Consider the following 18,109-nt stretch of genomic DNA (forward strand, 5'->3'; position numbering starts at 1 on the left):
CAGCTCCAGTTCCCTTTCTGCTTGTGTCTGCCCTTTTTGCTTTCAGCTTCTGTTCCAGCCAAGCTTGTTTGAGTATCCTGAATCCTGCTTGAGTATCCTGAATCCTGTTCCAGTATCCTGTATCCTGTTCCAGCCAAGCTTGTTTGAAAATCCTGAATCCTGCTTGAGTATTGTTGTGAATTATACAGTATCCTGAATCCTGTTCTGCCAAGTTTGTTTGAGTATCCTGAATCCTATTCCAGTATCCTGAATCCTGTTCCTGCCCAGCTTGTTCTAGTATCCTGAATCCTGTTTCTGCCAAGCTTGTTCCAGTATCCTGAATCCTGTTCCAGTCAAGCCAAGTCTGGTGCTGCATCAGGTTCCTGTCAAGCCAAGTCCGTCCCAGCATCTGGTTCCAGCCAAGCCAAGCTTGTTAGTCCAGTCCTGCTTGGGGGGGGGGGGGGGGGGGTTGCCTCCTGCTGCCGCTCGACAGTAGGCCAAGGGCTCACGTTGTTCCAGAGTTCGTGACTGTTTGTTTAAAGCCTGGGACCGTGACAGCTGCATCTCAGGCCCATAAGGCATACTGCTGCAACATCCTTGGCTATGATTCTTTTACTCTGGTTGCCTCTGTGAAGATGTTGCACTAGTCATCTGTTTGTTTGTTTGTTTGTTTGTTTTTTTTCTCAGCTCTAAGGTCTCCACTGTCAGTAAGACTGATAGTTTCTTCACTTTGGATGATTTGCTTATTCTCTTGCACTCTACTCAGGATTCCTTTCTGTCCTGATTGTGGTCCCCTTTTCTGGCTCTGAAGAGCCTTATAGTATAAGTAATCTTATTCTGAAGATTAACACTTATAGAACATACAATACTTAGAAGAGGGTTGCAATTGAAAGTTCTATAAGTTTAAATTCTCTTGCAATGAGATTGAGATGGGAATTGTACCTATGATATCAGCAATTATTCTTTTCTGCAGATCTGTGTCAGAAATTTTGGGCAGCTGGAGGCCTTTGAATATAAATTCCCAGAATAGATATTACTGACTAATCCATCTGTAATTTTAATTTAACTAATTACTTAAAGAATGCCAAAATATGACTCTATAGACAAAATATACAAGCATGACTCATGCCTCAGCAATAAGCCAATGCACAACTTCCAGCTACAGTAGACCATCAGCAGTAAATCTGAGAGACAGAGTTCATAACTCCCATGGTTTATCTAGCACTAACCTACTTAGAGACAATGCCCATGGAAAAATGAAGTTGCACCTTAGATATTCTGCTGATTCTAATAAAGATTCCATACCTAGATGTAGTTAAAAGCCTTTTTCAAGGCTGCAATTTATGGCTCTCTCAACAGTTAAACTGAGGTTTGGATATCCAGTGTTGGGCTGAGATGGTATTTCTTAACAGCCCAATCAAATGATTATCGAATTTCTTGACAAACGCAAAAGAGAAATACCGTTCTCAATAGGCATGCCGATTTTATCTAAATTACTCAAAATATTTTATATTTACTATATGAAAGAAGTTAGCACTTTCTAAGTTGAAAGTGATAAGGAGCTTTCTTGCTCCTTTGCATGGTGAAATATATAACAAAAGTATCAGACATAAATGACTATACTGAGCAAAACTAAGCCAATTTGCTGCTTGAAGCAATTACATACGTTTGCACAGGGGAATTGGATGGTTCCAACTTCCATTTTCTGTACATTCTGTGAGAGGTTCCCCTTCCAAGCTGAATCCTTCACTGCAAGAATACTCCACTTTGCTACCAACAGTCAGGTTCTCATATATCGCCTTGCCATGTTCCTGCAGAACTGGTGCCTCACAAGTAGTCTCTGCAAGAAAGCACAGTCACTAACACCATCCAATCATCACCTCCAAGGTCTAGTTAACTGCTCTCCTTCTTTACAGCTACATTATTAATGCATAGTAGCAACAATTGCCTCTTGTTAGCAGCATTGCTGCCTACCCCCAAATGATGGAATGCCACCTGTAGGTTAACTATTGCTATTAACAAACATTACCTGCAAAACTTTAGTTGATTAAAGAGGACCAGAGTGTGTGGTCCTACTAGACTAACTAGTATGAAATTTTTACAGATTAAAATTGAGAACATATGTCACCAACTTATCTGTGCATTTCCTTTCTAGCTCATCATGTAACTCAGTGCCAAAAATCATTGGCTAAGCCAGTTCTGGTTCTTCTTTATGGCATTCATGAAAATGTGGTTCTGATTTCCTTGACAAAAAACAAGAATACACATCCATATATGCAACAGGTGCAGTGGGGTACAGCTAAGAATGACTCAGTGTGCTCTATATGATAATGTCTGGATTCAACACTGGTCTATATTCTAGCTGTTCACTAAAAAATAGGAAGAGCCTAGTCTAGAGGCTAGTATGGTAAAAGTATGCCTTACTTGATCATTTTCTTTCCTTTAGTCCCATCAGACCAGAACCAGTGAGTTGTGTCCATCGACCAGTGGATGGAGACAGAGAAAAAAAGTAGTTTTTTGTGACTCACTCCTTAAGGGTATCGTACAGCCACAGAATGTTTGGTATTTTGAATAGCCAAGCAATGCTGCTTATAAACAAATTGTTGGTCAATATAGAATAAATGTCACATCATGTAATACATAAAGAAAACAATGGAGGCATATACTCCACTGACATACAGATATTTTACTAAGCCAGGAAATGTGGAAAACTGTGCACGTTGAAGAATGAAATCTGCAAGAAAAAAAGAGGAATAGGAAAATGCACCCCATGGGGAAATAAAACCAATCAGGGCAGGGCCGGTGCTAGGGTTTCTGGCGCCCTCCTGCAGCCTATTATTTGGCACCCCTACCTATCCAGCATCTTCAATCTCTCCTTTCTCCTCTCAACCCCTCCCCTCCCCCTCCCATCTGGCACCTTCTTTCTCCCCTCCCCTCAGTGAGAGCAACACAAACTCCTCCACTACCATACACCTGCCCCAGTGCATTTTTGTAGGAAAAAAAGGTACCTGTCTGTACTCATTATGGGTACCCTTAGGGGTGGCTCTGTCCCTACAGTAGTCACACCCCTTTTACAAGCCACAGCGCATATAAACAAGTATCAAGGAAAATATTACACCAGTGCAGAAGAAAAATAATGTGATTTTTTTCATTGTAAATAATTTTTACAAGCTGTTACAGCTTCAGTATACCAAAAATGACACAAACTAAATTAGCACACAGATCAGGAATTAGAACAGTCTTGCCAAATCTGAAACACAATATATTATCAAAATCTCAGAACCAAACAAACAGATCCCTATTCAGACACTTGGCCTTGCAGTTACACATGTAGAACAGAGCTAACCCCTCTTCAAAAATTATCCTGAAATCCTAAGAAGCTAGACTCTGCATGTAGCACAATGCCAGAAAAACATTTCCTTTTATGCAGTGCAAAATAAGACAGATGTAAATTCTCAAATTGGACATATTCCAAACATTAAAATGAAAATAAAATGATTTTTTTCTACCTTTTTTGTCTGGTGACTTTGTTTTTCTGATCATGCTGGTCCCAGTCTCTGATTCTGCTGCTACCTGTTCTCTCTCTTAACTCCATTTTAGGGCTTCCTGTTCATTTATTTCTTTACTTTCCTCCTTTCTTCTTATTTTATTTTTGTTTTATTTGTACCCCACACTTTCACACTCATGGCAGGCTCAATACGGCTTACATGGGGCAATGGAGGGTTAAGTAACTTGCCCAGAGTCATAAGGAGCTGCCTGTGCCTGAAGTGGGAATCAAACTCAATTCCTCAGTACCAAAGTCCACCACCCTAACCACTAGGCCACTCTTCCACTACACTGCCCTACACTCCTTGCCCTACATCCATAAGTAAAAGATGGGTCCTTCTGCAGACTTGACTGGGGGAGGTATAGAGTGGATCCAGTTTTGCCTATTTTCTCCATCCATATGCAGTTTTTCTCCTCTCTTCCCTTTCCCTCACCTCCATCCATGTCCAGCATTTCTCCTCTCTCCCACCCCTTGCATCCATATGAAGAATTACATCCCTCCCCTCAATCCATTTGCAGCATTTCACCATTCTCCCTTTCCCTCCATCCATGTGCATCTCCTTCCTCTCTCTTCCCTCCCCTCCATGTCCAGCATTTCTCCTCTCTCCCCTCCCTTCATTTGTATCTCTTTTCTCTGTCTTCCGTCTCCTCCATCCATGTCCAGCAATTCTCTTCTCTCCCTTGCCCTCCCCTCCATCCATGTCCAGCGAGTCTCCTTTCTCCTTTCCCTGCCCTACCCTTCATCCATCCATGTCCAGCAACTCTCCTCTCTCCCCTGTCCTCCTCTCGATTCATCCAGAAATTCTCTCTCCCCTGCCCTCCCCTCCATCCATCCATGTCCAGCGATTCTCCTCTCCTCTCTCCTGCCCTATCCTCTATTCATCCATGTCCAGCACTTTTCCTCTCTCCCCTGTATCCATGTCCAGCAATTCTCCTCTCTCCTGCCCTCCTCTCCATTCATCCATGTCAGTGATTCTCCTCTCTCCCCTGCACATCCATATCCGATTCTCCTCTCCTCTGCCCTCCTCTCCATCCATCCATGTCCAGCAATTCTCCTCTCTCCCCTGCCTCCCCTCCCATTCATGTCCAGCGATTCTCTTCTCTCCCCTGCCCTGCCTTCCCATCCATGTTCAGTAATTCTTCTTTGCCCCCTATCCTCCCCTCCCATCCATATCCAGCGATTCGCCCCAGCCCCCATCTGCCCCCCTTTTCAGCCCCTGAGTTCTAGCCTTAGTCCCCTTCTCAGCTGCTGCTAGTTTCAGTTCCAACCCAGCGCCCCACCTGCCACCCTCTTCTCCCGCAGCAGCCCCCTTTTTGTTCCTGCCTACCTACATTTAAATCTTTTATTTGAAAGTGGCGGCAGCAGCAGTAGTGAAAGATGCAGGCTCGTCTCAAGCCTTCCCTTCCCTCTCAGTGTCCCACCTTCCTCTGATGTAATTTCCTGTTTCCGTGAGGGTGGGACACTGTGAGGGAAGGGAAGGCTTGAGGCGAGCCTGCTTCTTTCACTGCTGCCACTGCTGCTGTCACTTTGACTTTGAATTAAAGATTTAAAAGGGCGGGCAGGTGGGGACCAGAGGGAAGGGCAGGTGGGGAATGGGGGGCAGTGACCGGGGCTGGAACTGTGAGCCACTGGTGGCAGTAAGCATGGCCTGTGGCGCCTTCCAAAGGTTGGTGCCCCCCTACCATGCTTACCGGGTTGCGCCGGCCCTGAATCAGGGTGGGTTTCTGAACTGGTCTGGTGGGACTAAAGGAAAGAAAATTATCAGATAAGTTATAAAGTTCATAAGAGCCCCTAGGTACTAATACACTGGAAACACCAAATGTAAGTAAGCAACAAAGATAGGTTTACTAAACAGGTAAGCTACGGAGTTGAATATAACAGCTGGTGTGTACAACTTGTGTAAGACAGGTAACTGTTGTAGCTGGGTAAAAACAGGTGACTGGATTGAGTCATCCATTCTTCTGTGGAAGTAGTAGAGTATAACCTGCTGGTACAAGTGTGTACTATAGCGATTGAAAAACTGTGCTATGCAGCTGGCGGGTTCATTAAGGTGACTGAAACAGATAAATCCTACATGCGGCTGATGTAGTTGTGCCGTTAAGCTGTAGGCTGCAGCTGTATCATAGAGCTAGGTACCACAACCGTGTCCACATAGCTAGCTATCACAGACGTGCAAAATGGTGGACTTTTGCAGCTGTGCTACACATGATCGTTGAGATATGTCACCAAGCCAGTCACTGCAGCTGTGTCATACAGGTAGCTGGTACAACTGTGGTATAGAGGTGACTGCTACAGCTGTCCTATACCTAAAGCCAGTTACGGCAATGCATAGGTAATATTATGAAACCACACGAAGAAGTCACTTTAAAGTCTTATCCCCACACGAAGAGGTGAACTTTAAAGACTTATCCCCTCTTTTACAAAGCCGCGCTAGCGGCTGCTGCGTGACAATGCTGACACAGCCCATTCAATGGGCTGTGTAAGCATTACCACACCGGCAGCTGCTAGCACGGGTTTGTAAAAGGGTGGGTTGGTTATCCCAAAAATATCTATTGATCTGATTCTTTGAATGATCTACTCGTGCTTTATGGGGGGCTTGTTTATTAGCTGTATGAAATTGCTATATATTTTACTGTCTATTTTATTGTTGCGACAGGCTTTGAACCTGAAGGTTACATGAGATTTAAGTGCTGAAATTAAATTAAATTCTCAAGATACACCCATAGACAGTTCAGGCTTTTTAGTCTGAGGGCAGGTCTTTTTAGATGCATACTGAACTTCCCTCTGCTACACGTTTGTTTTTTAGTCTTTTGTAAAATTTGAAGTATTTTGGTAGATTCCAAGCTGAATCTACAAAGCCAGTATTATTTACCTTCACAATATGGGAAGGGTTTACTCCATGTTCCATTAGCAAGACATGTGATGTTTTGAGGCCCAACAAGGTGATATCCAAAATTACACACAAAAGTTACATTACTACGATAAACACTTCCTGTTGCAATGGATAGCGCATTCTCTACAGAAGAGTGTGGTTCACAGGATACACCTAGAACAGATGGAGGGGGGAGGGGGGAAACAATGATTTTTGAATTACAATAAAAACATTATATACTGTTTGGAACATTTAAGCTTTTATAATACATTTTAATTTATCTTGGTTAACAAAATGTACGAGTTGCACATACAGGATGATGATATATAGTGTCGCAAACGTCTCCACACCTTCACACATTCTGAAAGACATAAGCCTTCACATCTTTTGTCATAGCAAACTGAAATTGCCTTAACAAGGGCCATAATAAGTCCAATAAAACCCATCTGAGTTCAACCTCAGTAGCTGAGCTGATTGGAGGGTACACCTAGATGAAGAATCAACTGTTCCTTTTGCAAGCAATGAAACTGAAGCGAAGGTCTAAATATGCCAAACAAAGAACCGCTAAAAGAAATTCCAGGATAATGATATTCAAAGGTACAGATTGAGGGAAGGCTAAGAAGAATTTGATGTGTTTGAGCATCATTTGGGATACTGTCTTGTTCATCATTTTAAAGAGGAAACAGTAAGACACCGCCAAGACATAGTCTCAACAGGTCATCCCTTCAAAGTGAGTAGCCATGAGTTAAGGAAACTGCTGAGGAAGGTCATGGTGAAGCCTAAGATTACTTTAGAAGAACTACAGAGATATGTGGCTTAAACTGTGGAAAAATGTTGACTGTTCAATAATTTTGTTACTTCAGAAATATGGCCAGTACAGGAGGATGGAAAGAAGGGAGCCACTGCTGAAGAAAAGCCATATGATTATGCCACATAGCAATTGCAAAGTAACACTTAGAGGCATATTTTCAAAGCACTTTGGGAGGCTAAGTTCCATAGGTTTCTATGGAACTTTGGGAGGCTAAGTGCTTTGAAAATGAGCCCCATAGTAACATAGTAACATTGTAGATGACAGCAGAAAAAGACCTGCACGGTCCATCTAGTCTGCCCACGATAAACTCATATGTGTATACCTTACCTTGATTTGTACCTGTCTTTTTCAGGGCACAGACCGTATAAGTCTGTCCAGAAGAATTTCCCGCCTCCCAACCACCAGTCCCGCCTCCCATCACTGGCTCCGGCACAGACCCCGTATAAGTCTGCCCTCCCCCATCCTAGCCTCTCAACCACCAACCCCTCTTCCCCCCGCCACCCAATTTCAGCTAAGCTTCTGTGGATCCATTCCTTCTGCACAGGATTCCTTTATGCCTGTCCCACGCATGTTTGAATTCCGTTACTGTTTTCATCTCCACCACCTCCCGTGGGAGGGCATTCCAAGCGTTCACCACCCTCTCTGTGAAGAAATACTTCCTGACATCTTTCCTGAGTCTGCCCCCCTTCAATCTCATTTCATGTCCTCTCATTCTACCGCCTTCCCATCTCCGGAAAAGATTCGTTTGCGGATTAATACCTTTCAAATATTTGAACGTCTGTATCATATCACCCCTGTTCCTCCTTTCCTCCAGAGTATACATGTTCAGGTCAGCAAGTCTCTCTTCATACGTCTTGGAACGCAACTCCCATACCATCCTCGTAGCTTTTCTTTGCACCACTTCCATTTTTTTAACATCCTTCGCAAGGTACGGCCTCCAAAACTGAACACAATACTCCAGGTAGGGCCTCACCAACTTCTTATACAGGGGCATTAAAACCTCCTTTCTTCTGCTGGTCACACCTCTCTCTATACAGCCTAGCAACCTTCTCGCTACGGCCACCGCCTTGTCGCACTGTTTCATCGCCTTCAGGTCCTCAGATACTATCACCCCAAGATCCCTCTCCCCGTCCGTGTCTATCAGGCTCTCCCCACCTAACACATACGCCTCCCTTGGATTTCTACTCCCTAAGTGCATCACTTTGCATTTCTTCGCATTGAATTTTAATTGCCAAACGTTAGACCATTTTTCCAGCTTCTTCAGATCTTTTTTCATGTTTTCTACTCCCTCCGGGGTGTCCACTCTGTTGCAAATCTTGGTGTCATCCGCAAAAAGGCAAACTTTACCTTGTAACCCTTCGGCAATGTCACTCACAAATATATTGAACAGAATGGGCCCCAGCACCGATCCCTGAGGCACTCCACTACTCACCTTTCCCTCCTCCGAGCGAACTCCATTCACTACCACCCTCTGGCGTCTGCCCGTCAACCAGTTCCTAATCCAGTTCACCACTTCGGGTCCTATCTTCAGCCCTTCTAGTTTATTCAAGAGCCTCCTGTGGGGAACCGTGTCAAAAGCCTTGCTGAAATCTAAGTAGATGACGTCCATAGCACGTCCTTGATTTAATTCTCCTGTCACCCAGTCAAAGAATTCAATGAGATTCGTTTGGCACGATTTCCCTTTGGTGAAACCATGTTGTCTCGGATCTTGCAACTTATTGGCTTCCAGGAAATTCACTATCCTTTCCTTCAGCATGGAAACACTTAAGGGACACTGATAAAACCAAACCAAAGAGAAACTGTATGGTCTCTGGGCTAAGTGATATGTGTGATGCACATCACCCCTAAAGTAAAGCATGATGGTGGTACTGGTAGAATTATGTTATGAAAGACAGCAGCAGGATCAGGAAAACATGTGAAGACTGAGAATCAGAAGGGTGATGCAAAGTATAGAGAGATCCTACAGGAAACCTGTTCTAGTGTGCTATAGACATGGGATTGGGAGTATTTACCTTTCAGCAGGACAATATTCAAAGGCTCAAGGCAAAAGCAACAATGGAGTGGCTCAGCAAGAAGACACCTGAGATCGGCACAAGGTAATGTTTTAGTACTCCTAGATTGGGATGTTTCTATGAAAAGTGACCTGGAGATCTAATGCATTTAGAATGATTGCTGATGAATATTGGAATAAGTTGTCTTCAGGATTCAGACTCTGATTAAATTTAATAGTTTCAGAAGGGGTTTGAAGACCTTTGTATTTTTGGCAGAAGTTAGGATGGTTGGGTCTGCAGACTGATGGATCTGACAAATCATTCTGTTTATTATTTTTTTCAACCTGTTGTTGTTTTCATATACCATAATCCATTTCAATGATATAAATAAATAAAATGGCATATAAAAATTATAAATAAATTAATAAGAAAGTGAATGTCCTTTTGGCCCATTCAAAGCCCAGACCGGACTTGAATAGAAAATTCGTGGTAAGACTGGAAGGCTGCAGTCCACAGATCCCCAGTGAACCTGAAAGAGCTTGAGCTATTTTGCCAAAAAGAATGGGCAAAAACTGCACAATCCAATGGTGCAAAGCTAGTAGACACTTATCCTAAATGATTTATGGTGTCTGCTGCTCCAAATGGGGCTTCCAACTATTGAGTCAAATGGTGTGAAAATTTATGTAATCAAGACTTTTTGAATTCCTATTCTTAATTACCTTTTGAATATTTCCACAATTATTTCATGCTGAAAATGTAGAGTATGTTATATAGATCAATGAAACAATCTCCTATTTTTAATGAATTTTGAACAGTAATTTTTAGACAGCAGAATGTGAATGTACAAGAGTGTGAAGTCTTTGCAAAGCACTATAAATATATTGTCATTTTCATTAAAATTATTACATAGCACTGTACCATGAATGTAAAGTAAGAGCAAAATAACATTACCAACAAAACTCTTAGAAAACTATCCAACATGACTGTGCATAGGTTAACCTTACAAAATTACTAAAAGTATTATTATTATTTCTAAAAAGAAAGTTATCAGGTCAATATTCAGCCAGTGGTGGTCAATGTTTTTTGAAATGTTGGTCACTGTGGGTTGATTCAGATCTGGATATTCAACACTGGGTCATATCTGGCTACAGATGCTAAATATTCAGGCTATCGGCAGCCACCAAAAGTTATCTGAGTACCACCGATATTTGGTGCTTGTGTACGGATAGCAATCTGGGAAGGTTAGGACTCCTATTTATGTGGTCACAACTGCCCAGGTAGTTATCTAGGCACTGGCAGGCACTAAATATTGGTGGATCCTTCTCCTTAACTCTTCAACTATCAGTCTGTGTATCTCACTGCTCTATCTTGGGAGTTCTGTTCTTTCTCTATACTTATTCCCTTGGTGTTCTGATTTCTTCCCATGGTTTTCAGTACCATCTTTACACTGATGACTCCTCCATTTATCTCTTCACACCAGAAATTCTACCAGGAATCCAAGCCCAAATCTCAGCCAGCTTGTTTGACATTGCTGCCCGGATGTCCAACTGCCACCTGAAACTGAAGAAGGCCAAGACTGAGCTTCTTATCTTTCCCCCTAAACCCACCTCTCTTCTTTCCCCATTCTCTGTTTCTGTGGATAACACTGTCATCCTCCCTGTCTCCCTAGCTCATAACCTTAGGGTTATCTTTAATTCCTCCCTTTCTTTTTCTGCACATGTCCGATAAAACCCATCATTTCTTTCTCTTTTACAACATCACCAAAATTCCTTCCTTCCTTTCTGACCATGCTACCAAAACCCTTATTTTGGTATTACTACCCTGTGTTGCCTTCTCGGGAATTGTCTGCTCAGGATCTGCTGTATATATACTTTTTTTTAAAATATCTTTGTTAGATTTTTGAAAGATACATCTAACACAAGAGAAAAAAACAACAAAAACATGTGCTAATGCACAATATGATAAGGTATACAAAGCTGAGTTCAAGCAAATAAGTTCTATAAGTTTAAGCTGCAGATGAGAGAAAAAGGTCTAGAGTTTTCCATTTCTGATGACTAATTTTATGTCCAGGAATAGAGTTTATTGCAGACTGCTCATAGTTTTTGTATAATAAAATCCAGTTCCACCAAAGGATAACATTGACTTGAGAGCTATCTTTCCAATGCGAGATTATTAATTTCAATGCCACAGAAACTAAGAAATCAAACAGTAGTTTATCATTTTCTGAAAATAAAAATGGAATGCAAGGGGACTTCCAAATTAGGTAAAAAAGATTCTTGAAACCCAAAAATCTTTTGTAGTTTATTCCAGATATCTGACGAAAGTAAGACTAGGTTAGGACATTATAGCAAAAGATGTATTAGAGTTCCTGTAGTTTTTTTGCAAGACCAACACAAATCACAATTAGAAGACCCAGACAATTTACACTTTCTTGGCGTCCAAAGGGCCCTATGATACATGAAGTAGAGAGATTGTTTTATTGCAGCCAACAAAGATGCCCTTGGGCCAATTGACCATATACGGTGTCATGTTCCCTGTCTTTGCAAGTATGGGTCTAGAAGAGGGTCTATTAAGCCAGGACAGCCATCTTGGAGTGTGGCAGCTTCAGGAAGGAAGCCCTTATTTGGTCGTAGGGTGTATCCAATGGAGGCTGCTATCTTGTTTTCAGCTGTGCTTGGTTGAGCCTAATTCCTTCTCTATTTGAGGCTCTGCCCTAGTCCATCTGTGCTTCGGCTTCTACTCAGTTCGCTGGATAGTTGCAGTGCTTCTGGATCTACTTCTGACTGATGCCTGGTTCTGATCTCTGCCTGTTCCTGGACCTGCTCTTGACCGCTGCCTGGTACTGACTGCTGCCTGTTCCTGGACCTGCTCTTGACCGCTGCCTAGTACTACCTTTGCCTAGCCCTGGTTTGTGCTGTTATCTGCTGCCGGGTCTAACCCTGTGGACTTTGTGCTGGACTTTGTTCTCTCTGTAGCTGGCTACTCGCACTCAGGAGCTCAACTCCTGGGGAACGGTGGGAGGCACAGAGAGGACTCAGGGTTTTGGCCAACAGCCCGGTGAGGGATTTCCTTCATCGAGTACAAGGGCTCACCTCTCCTTGGAAATACATTACATATGGGACCATTGAACATCTGACACTACGCAACTGGTACCATTGAAGCAATTGAGAGTTGGGAATTTGAAACTCAGCTTGTAACTGAGCAAATGCTTTAAGAATACCTTCGGATATCAATTGATTCAAGTACCAGATGTTACAGTTTCGCCAAATAGGCCAATTTATGGTTTTCCTATCAATCATTAAATGTTTATTACTCCACAGGACCAAATTACAGGGGAAATCGACAAATTTAGGAAGAGACTTTACCAAAGCTGAAAAAGCTGTAAGTGTTGTAATTATAACTGATTTATTACTTGGGAATACAATCCTACAGCTTTTAGGGCCCATTTCCGCCAATACCTTCAAAGGATAAGGATGAGACAGGGACCGTTCCACTAATAACCATGAAGGAAGGAGTACAAAAAGTGTACTCTTTTAAAAACCAATAATACCCTTTAGACAAAATGAAAGAATTGTGATAAGCAGTAAATTTGGGAAAGTTGACTCCACCCTTTTGCTTGGGTAATTTTAGTGTGTGAATTGAAATTCGGGGAGGTTTGGATTTCCATAAAAATTGTGAAAGAATCCTATCAACTTTTAGGAAAAAGCTCAAAGGAAATGTGAGTGGAAGCATACTTAAAACATAGTTAATTCTAGGAGCCAAAGTCATTTTAATAGTATCCAATCTACCCCACCAACAGCCTTGCACTAGTTTATAGTGTGACCCTAAAATGTGTTTAATGCTTTTACTGTTATTCTCTCTTCTAAGGATTTTTACTGCTACAGTCCTCATTGCAAAGATATATGAGCAATGCATTGTGTGTAATGTAGTCTCACATGTAACGCAGCCACACCTGCCTGTCTGTATAAGGACTTTTACTATTGGTCTATCCTGCTGCAAAGACCTCTTCTGTTTCTCAGCCAAGCTTGGCTCCTTTGTCTACCTGCTATCATTTCCTGGTCATTCTTACAACCTCTGTCCTGAGAGGTCAGCCAATTATGACCTTTCCCTCCAATCGAGGGCTGCCCTCTTAGACCACCCCTGCTACTTGATGGCAGGCTCTGTCCCTACTGGTCCCTTTACCTCCTCCTCCCTCGGCCTATGTGAGCCCCTTCTTGGCCTCTCTTTCGCCATGAGGCATTCTCCATCTTGCTTCAGACAACACTTGTCCTGCAAGCTACCTGGAATGAACTCGGTTTTTACCTTGTACATATCTCCCTAATGAGATATTGCACTTTCCAGTCACCCTGCTCTGAGCTACTTCTACATGTTTAACTATTTTCCCACCTCTGCAATAAAGCTGCCTTTCTTCAGATTTCAACTTCCAACCACTGATACAGCTCTCAGAATTATGGAGTCTCTGTGCCTGGGGGCAACACTTCTGAATAACTGACTGTGAGTAAATTATCTATATTTATTCAATAAAGGAAACTACAGAAAATAAAGAGACTCCAGGTGTGTGCTGGTGTGCCAAGGTTATCTTTACAGATAACAAGTATTAAGAGGCTTGACAATATGTATATATTTGATATGAATGTTTGTGGTGATGTTTACTTGTTCTTTCTTTCTTTCCTATTACATTATGGTGTTCTTTTCTGATTTTCTGGTTTTATTGATCTCCTTGCGGTAATCTCACAGTACTACCACTAGCAGTCAAGGTGCTAAATTAGGACATAATTTATGTGCGTAATTGTACATGCTATCCAAACTCTGCCCATGTGAACGCCCACCTGCAAAGTATGTGCCATTGAAGACTGGTATGTACTTATAGAATAACGCGTAGCTTGAATATGGCCATTTATGTGTGTATGTGTTAACATATGCGCTTGCATGACTCGAATACCAGCATGTACCTCATTCTTGCCACCTAAACCTAGGCAGCAGCATATAAGAATTACCCCTCTAAGAGGGTCATTTTATAACAGGGTACCTATTAAAAGCACTATTTAAGGTGCCTGATTTTCTTTATCACTAACTAGGGCAACTGGCTAAAAACGTGTCTTGATTTAAGGTATGATCACTCACATCAGCCCTAGGGGTCATTTACTAGTGTCAATGCCTGTGCCTAGATGCTAGGAATAATGTATGCATACATTATTGTATTTTAAAATGTTTGTGCATACTTCTACACTCTGCCTACGAGCCACCCAAACGCCACCAATGTGCATTGCCCACCTTCATGAGAACAATATGTGCACTTTTAAGCTGGTTAGTATTTTATAAGTGGCTACTTATGTGTGTAAATGACTAAAATACTGACATTTATATACATCCTTAGTGTCTAAATCTTGGTGCCACCTTTTAGAACTACCCTCCAAATTGTCAAAAAAGGTGTGAAAATGCTATTGAACACAACAAAGTCTGCATGCTTGCTCAATTCTGAAGTAGTACATGTGTAGAACTCAGTATGCCTTCATTTAGGAAATGTACAGATCTAAACAGCAGTGCAATAGGCAATAACCTAGTAGTTAAAGCAGCAGGCTGAGAACTAGGGAAGTCAAGATTCAAATCCTGCTTCTCCCTCTAATGTTCCTTTTAATTCTGGGCAAGCCACTTCCCCCTCCACTGCCTCAGTTACAACTTAGACTGAAAGCCTGTTTGGACAGGGATTTAACTTGTGTGCTTGTGGGTAACTCATCATGAGTTCAGATTTGGTAAAGATGAGTAATCTAAAATCCAGATCACTTGTACTTACTCACACACACTGGTGCTGCTGGACGCCACTGTTTATTGACATGGCAGATTCTTCCACTTGGTCCTCGAAGTTCAAAACCCTGATTGCAGCTGTAGAAAACCTCATCTCCAAACAGATACTGGCTGCCTTGAATTATACCATGTTCTAGTGATTCTGGAGCCCCACAGGATATCCCTGGCACAGGAGAAGATATAATTACAGTCAGATCTACTCAATTAAGAACATCTCTAAAAACATCTGATGCATGGCATTAGATGTAAACATGGAAATACATATCATCAATTGAAGAGTGCTGTTCATTCAGAAGTTTGGAAACCACAGGATATATGTGGTAAACTTCCCAGGTTCCCAATCATTACAATGGGGTTTCTCTTAAAGTTGTGAGATGAATTTTCAGCTTTTCTGCACAGCTTGCATGAGCTTGTAAGCCAGTGCTTTCCTCTAAAAATCATTTGATGATGGGGAGCAAAAGAAACTCCAGAGTCTGCAAGTGCAAACACACAAAAGGAGTTCAAAACAAACTGCACATGTGTAGTTTGCAGAACTGGTCCCAGTATCATCCCCATACCCAGTGCCATCTCATTTCCGCACTGAGAGGATAGGGCAGCAGGGGCGTAGCCAGACAGCAGATTTTGGGTGGGCCTAGGCAAGAAGTGGGTGGGCACCAAATGTTCTCTCCCCTACCCCCACATCAAAAATATATCTCAGCTGGTGGGAAAATGCTTCTCTCCAGTCTCCATCTTGGTAGTCTGCAGCAGGCATGCGCTGAAACTGAGCATGCGAAGGTGCCAGTATTGTGGAGAGCAGCATTTTCATTACCATGTGCTACTGTTGGATGGGCCTGAGCCCTAAGTGGGTGGGCCCTGGCCCACCCAGGCCCACCTGTGGCTACGCCACTGTAGGGCAGTTTCTAGATGACCCTTTCCAGGGGTAAACATCTGTGGAGAATCTTTTGAAAATTTCTCCCTATGTTCTTTCCACTGTGAGAGTCCCAGATTTTAGTATGGACAGCAATGTCCTTGTTGATCCGATCAGAAATAACAGAACTGACTCCTCACCTGCGTGCAAGGGAACTTCTGTAACATGGGAATTGTTTCTACATACATTGATTAGTCCTGATTATCCATCTCACCTTAAGTCTGAATTTATTAAAAGAACCCACAAATTTTACATTTATAGGCATTTTCTTATTTTTATCATGAAACTTTTTTGTTGATGCCTTCAAGCCAACAACCAGAAAAACCAGTCCAATGATATCAATGTAAAAGATGAACATAGGCAAGGTAAAATTTCAATAACAGTCATCATACTTTTGTATCCCTTCCCTCAAACTCCCTCTTTCCCCCTTCTGTTCCTCAAACATCCCATCTCAAACAACTAATGAAACAGCCAGAGGTGTAGACTCTTATGACTTCTCGTTGCTTTGCTGCATTTTTTCATATTTAAAATATTATTCTTCCTGAACTCTTTATAGTGTGGTAGTCCAACTGATATACTTCAATAAAAAAATAATAATAATGTAGGAGACATACTAGGCAGTGACCATGCTGGCTGAATATTGACCCAATCGTGTTTTAAGTATTCATAAATATCCTGCACATTTCTGAAATATGCAATCAAGTTTTAGGTTTTTAGAACTTACTTCTACACGCTGGTTTTTTCCCGCTCCACAGTTTGTTATGCTGGCATGTCTGTTCAGCCTCACCCTACCAAATGATAAAGGAAATGTCATAGCATATATTTAGCACAAGTCAAATCTTGAGAGCATGCCGTCGATTAGACCTCATCATTTATCAGAAACTATCAGGACTGCAATCTCATCAACCACAGAAAGGTTTTTCCTGCCTGCATTACATTAATGAAGAAGAATCTGATCAAGGTTAAAAGCAAATTCAGAACAAAAACCTGTCTAGGAGCCTGGGATTGTCAGGAACGAGTAAGGATTGTTAAACCAGGACATGTTTGTAATTCTGTAGTATCTCCGATCCAACCAAATAGCTGAATATCTGGTTAATAGCTGGTATGTGGTATATTTTATCATGCTGCAAGAAAGATCTGTGGACTAATTTGGTATATATTTGACTCTGTTCTATGGAGCTTTATGTGTGTATATGCAGCTTATGTTTAACCTCATAAACTGTGTTATTCCTGCCTGGGTAAACTAGAATAGGCTGTATGGCTGCAAAATTCAAAAATGTGCAAAAAAAGAAATATATATTTTTTGCACATTTTTGAATTTTGCAGTAGGGCATCCTAAGAGTTTCATGGAAAATAACGTGATAAACCCGTATAGCCTATTCTAGTCTGCCCAGGCAGGAATAACAAAGTTTGTGAGGTCAAACATAGGCTCCATTATTCATTTTACTTAATAATAAGCTGCTTTGCATACCTCTAACCCCCCGTTTACTAAGCTGTATTAGCAGCTGCCGCATGGCAATGCCGACACAGCTCATTCAAAGTGAATGGGCTGTGTTGGTGCTAGCGTAGCTTAATAAAGAGGGGAGGTAAATGTTTCTAGTTCATTATTACTTAACGTGTCTTGCAGTGAAAAAAAATTGTGCGTTAAGGCAAACACATGATTTTTGCTATTTATCAAGGGCTATTTAGCAAAAGACATTTGTTACTAGTAATTTTGCCTCTTTATAACTAGCATAAATATCTTTAGTTACAATTTCATTGCATAATTGAGGCCTTTTAATTATTTTTAATTCCAAGAATTTTTATTGATATTTGCTTACAAGATAATAGAATGATCTAATATAATAAAACGCATCGTGAACGTTCTGAAGACAACGTTCTGAAGTCACTCAAACACTCCCTGGCTGTAGGGTTCGTGGATTCATGGTGTGAAGCCAGCCAGCCGTCTCTGCCCCGCCCTCGCGTCAAACGTCATGACGTTTGACGCGAGGGCGGGGCAGAGACGGCTGGCTGGCTTCACACCATGAATCCAATGACGTTTGACGCGAGGGCGAGGCAGAAATGGCTGGCTGGCTTCACACCATGAATCCACGAACCCTACAGCCAGGGAGTGTTTGAGTGACTTCAGAACGTTGTCTTCAGAACGTTCACGGTGCGTTTTAATATATTAGAAGATTAGATTTACCTCCGTGGTGGC

General features: G+C 41.9%; 1 protein-coding gene across 3 annotated transcripts in view; it reads right to left on the reverse strand.

The window, feature by feature from the left end:
- Positions 1-18,109, reverse strand: part of SVEP1 (sushi, von Willebrand factor type A, EGF and pentraxin domain containing 1) — a 538,231-nt gene that overhangs the window by 65,902 nt on the left and 454,220 nt on the right. For 2 of the 3 annotated variants that reach the window (XM_030193746.1, XM_030193744.1), the window contains 4 exons: positions 16,637-16,700; positions 14,995-15,168; positions 6,399-6,572; positions 1,646-1,819 (listed from right to left, as the gene is read on the reverse strand). In XM_030193746.1, coding sequence (XP_030049606.1) covers positions 1,646-1,819; positions 6,399-6,572; positions 14,995-15,168; positions 16,637-16,700 — 586 coding nt within the window. The remainder of the gene's footprint in view (positions 1-1,645; positions 1,820-6,398; positions 6,573-14,994; positions 15,169-16,636; positions 16,701-18,109) is intronic. The other variant, XM_030193745.1, reaches the window with a different exon arrangement.

Source organism: Microcaecilia unicolor, chromosome 2, assembly GCF_901765095.1.
Source record: "Microcaecilia unicolor chromosome 2, aMicUni1.1, whole genome shotgun sequence".
Lineage (NCBI taxonomy): Eukaryota > Metazoa > Chordata > Amphibia > Gymnophiona > Siphonopidae > Microcaecilia > Microcaecilia unicolor.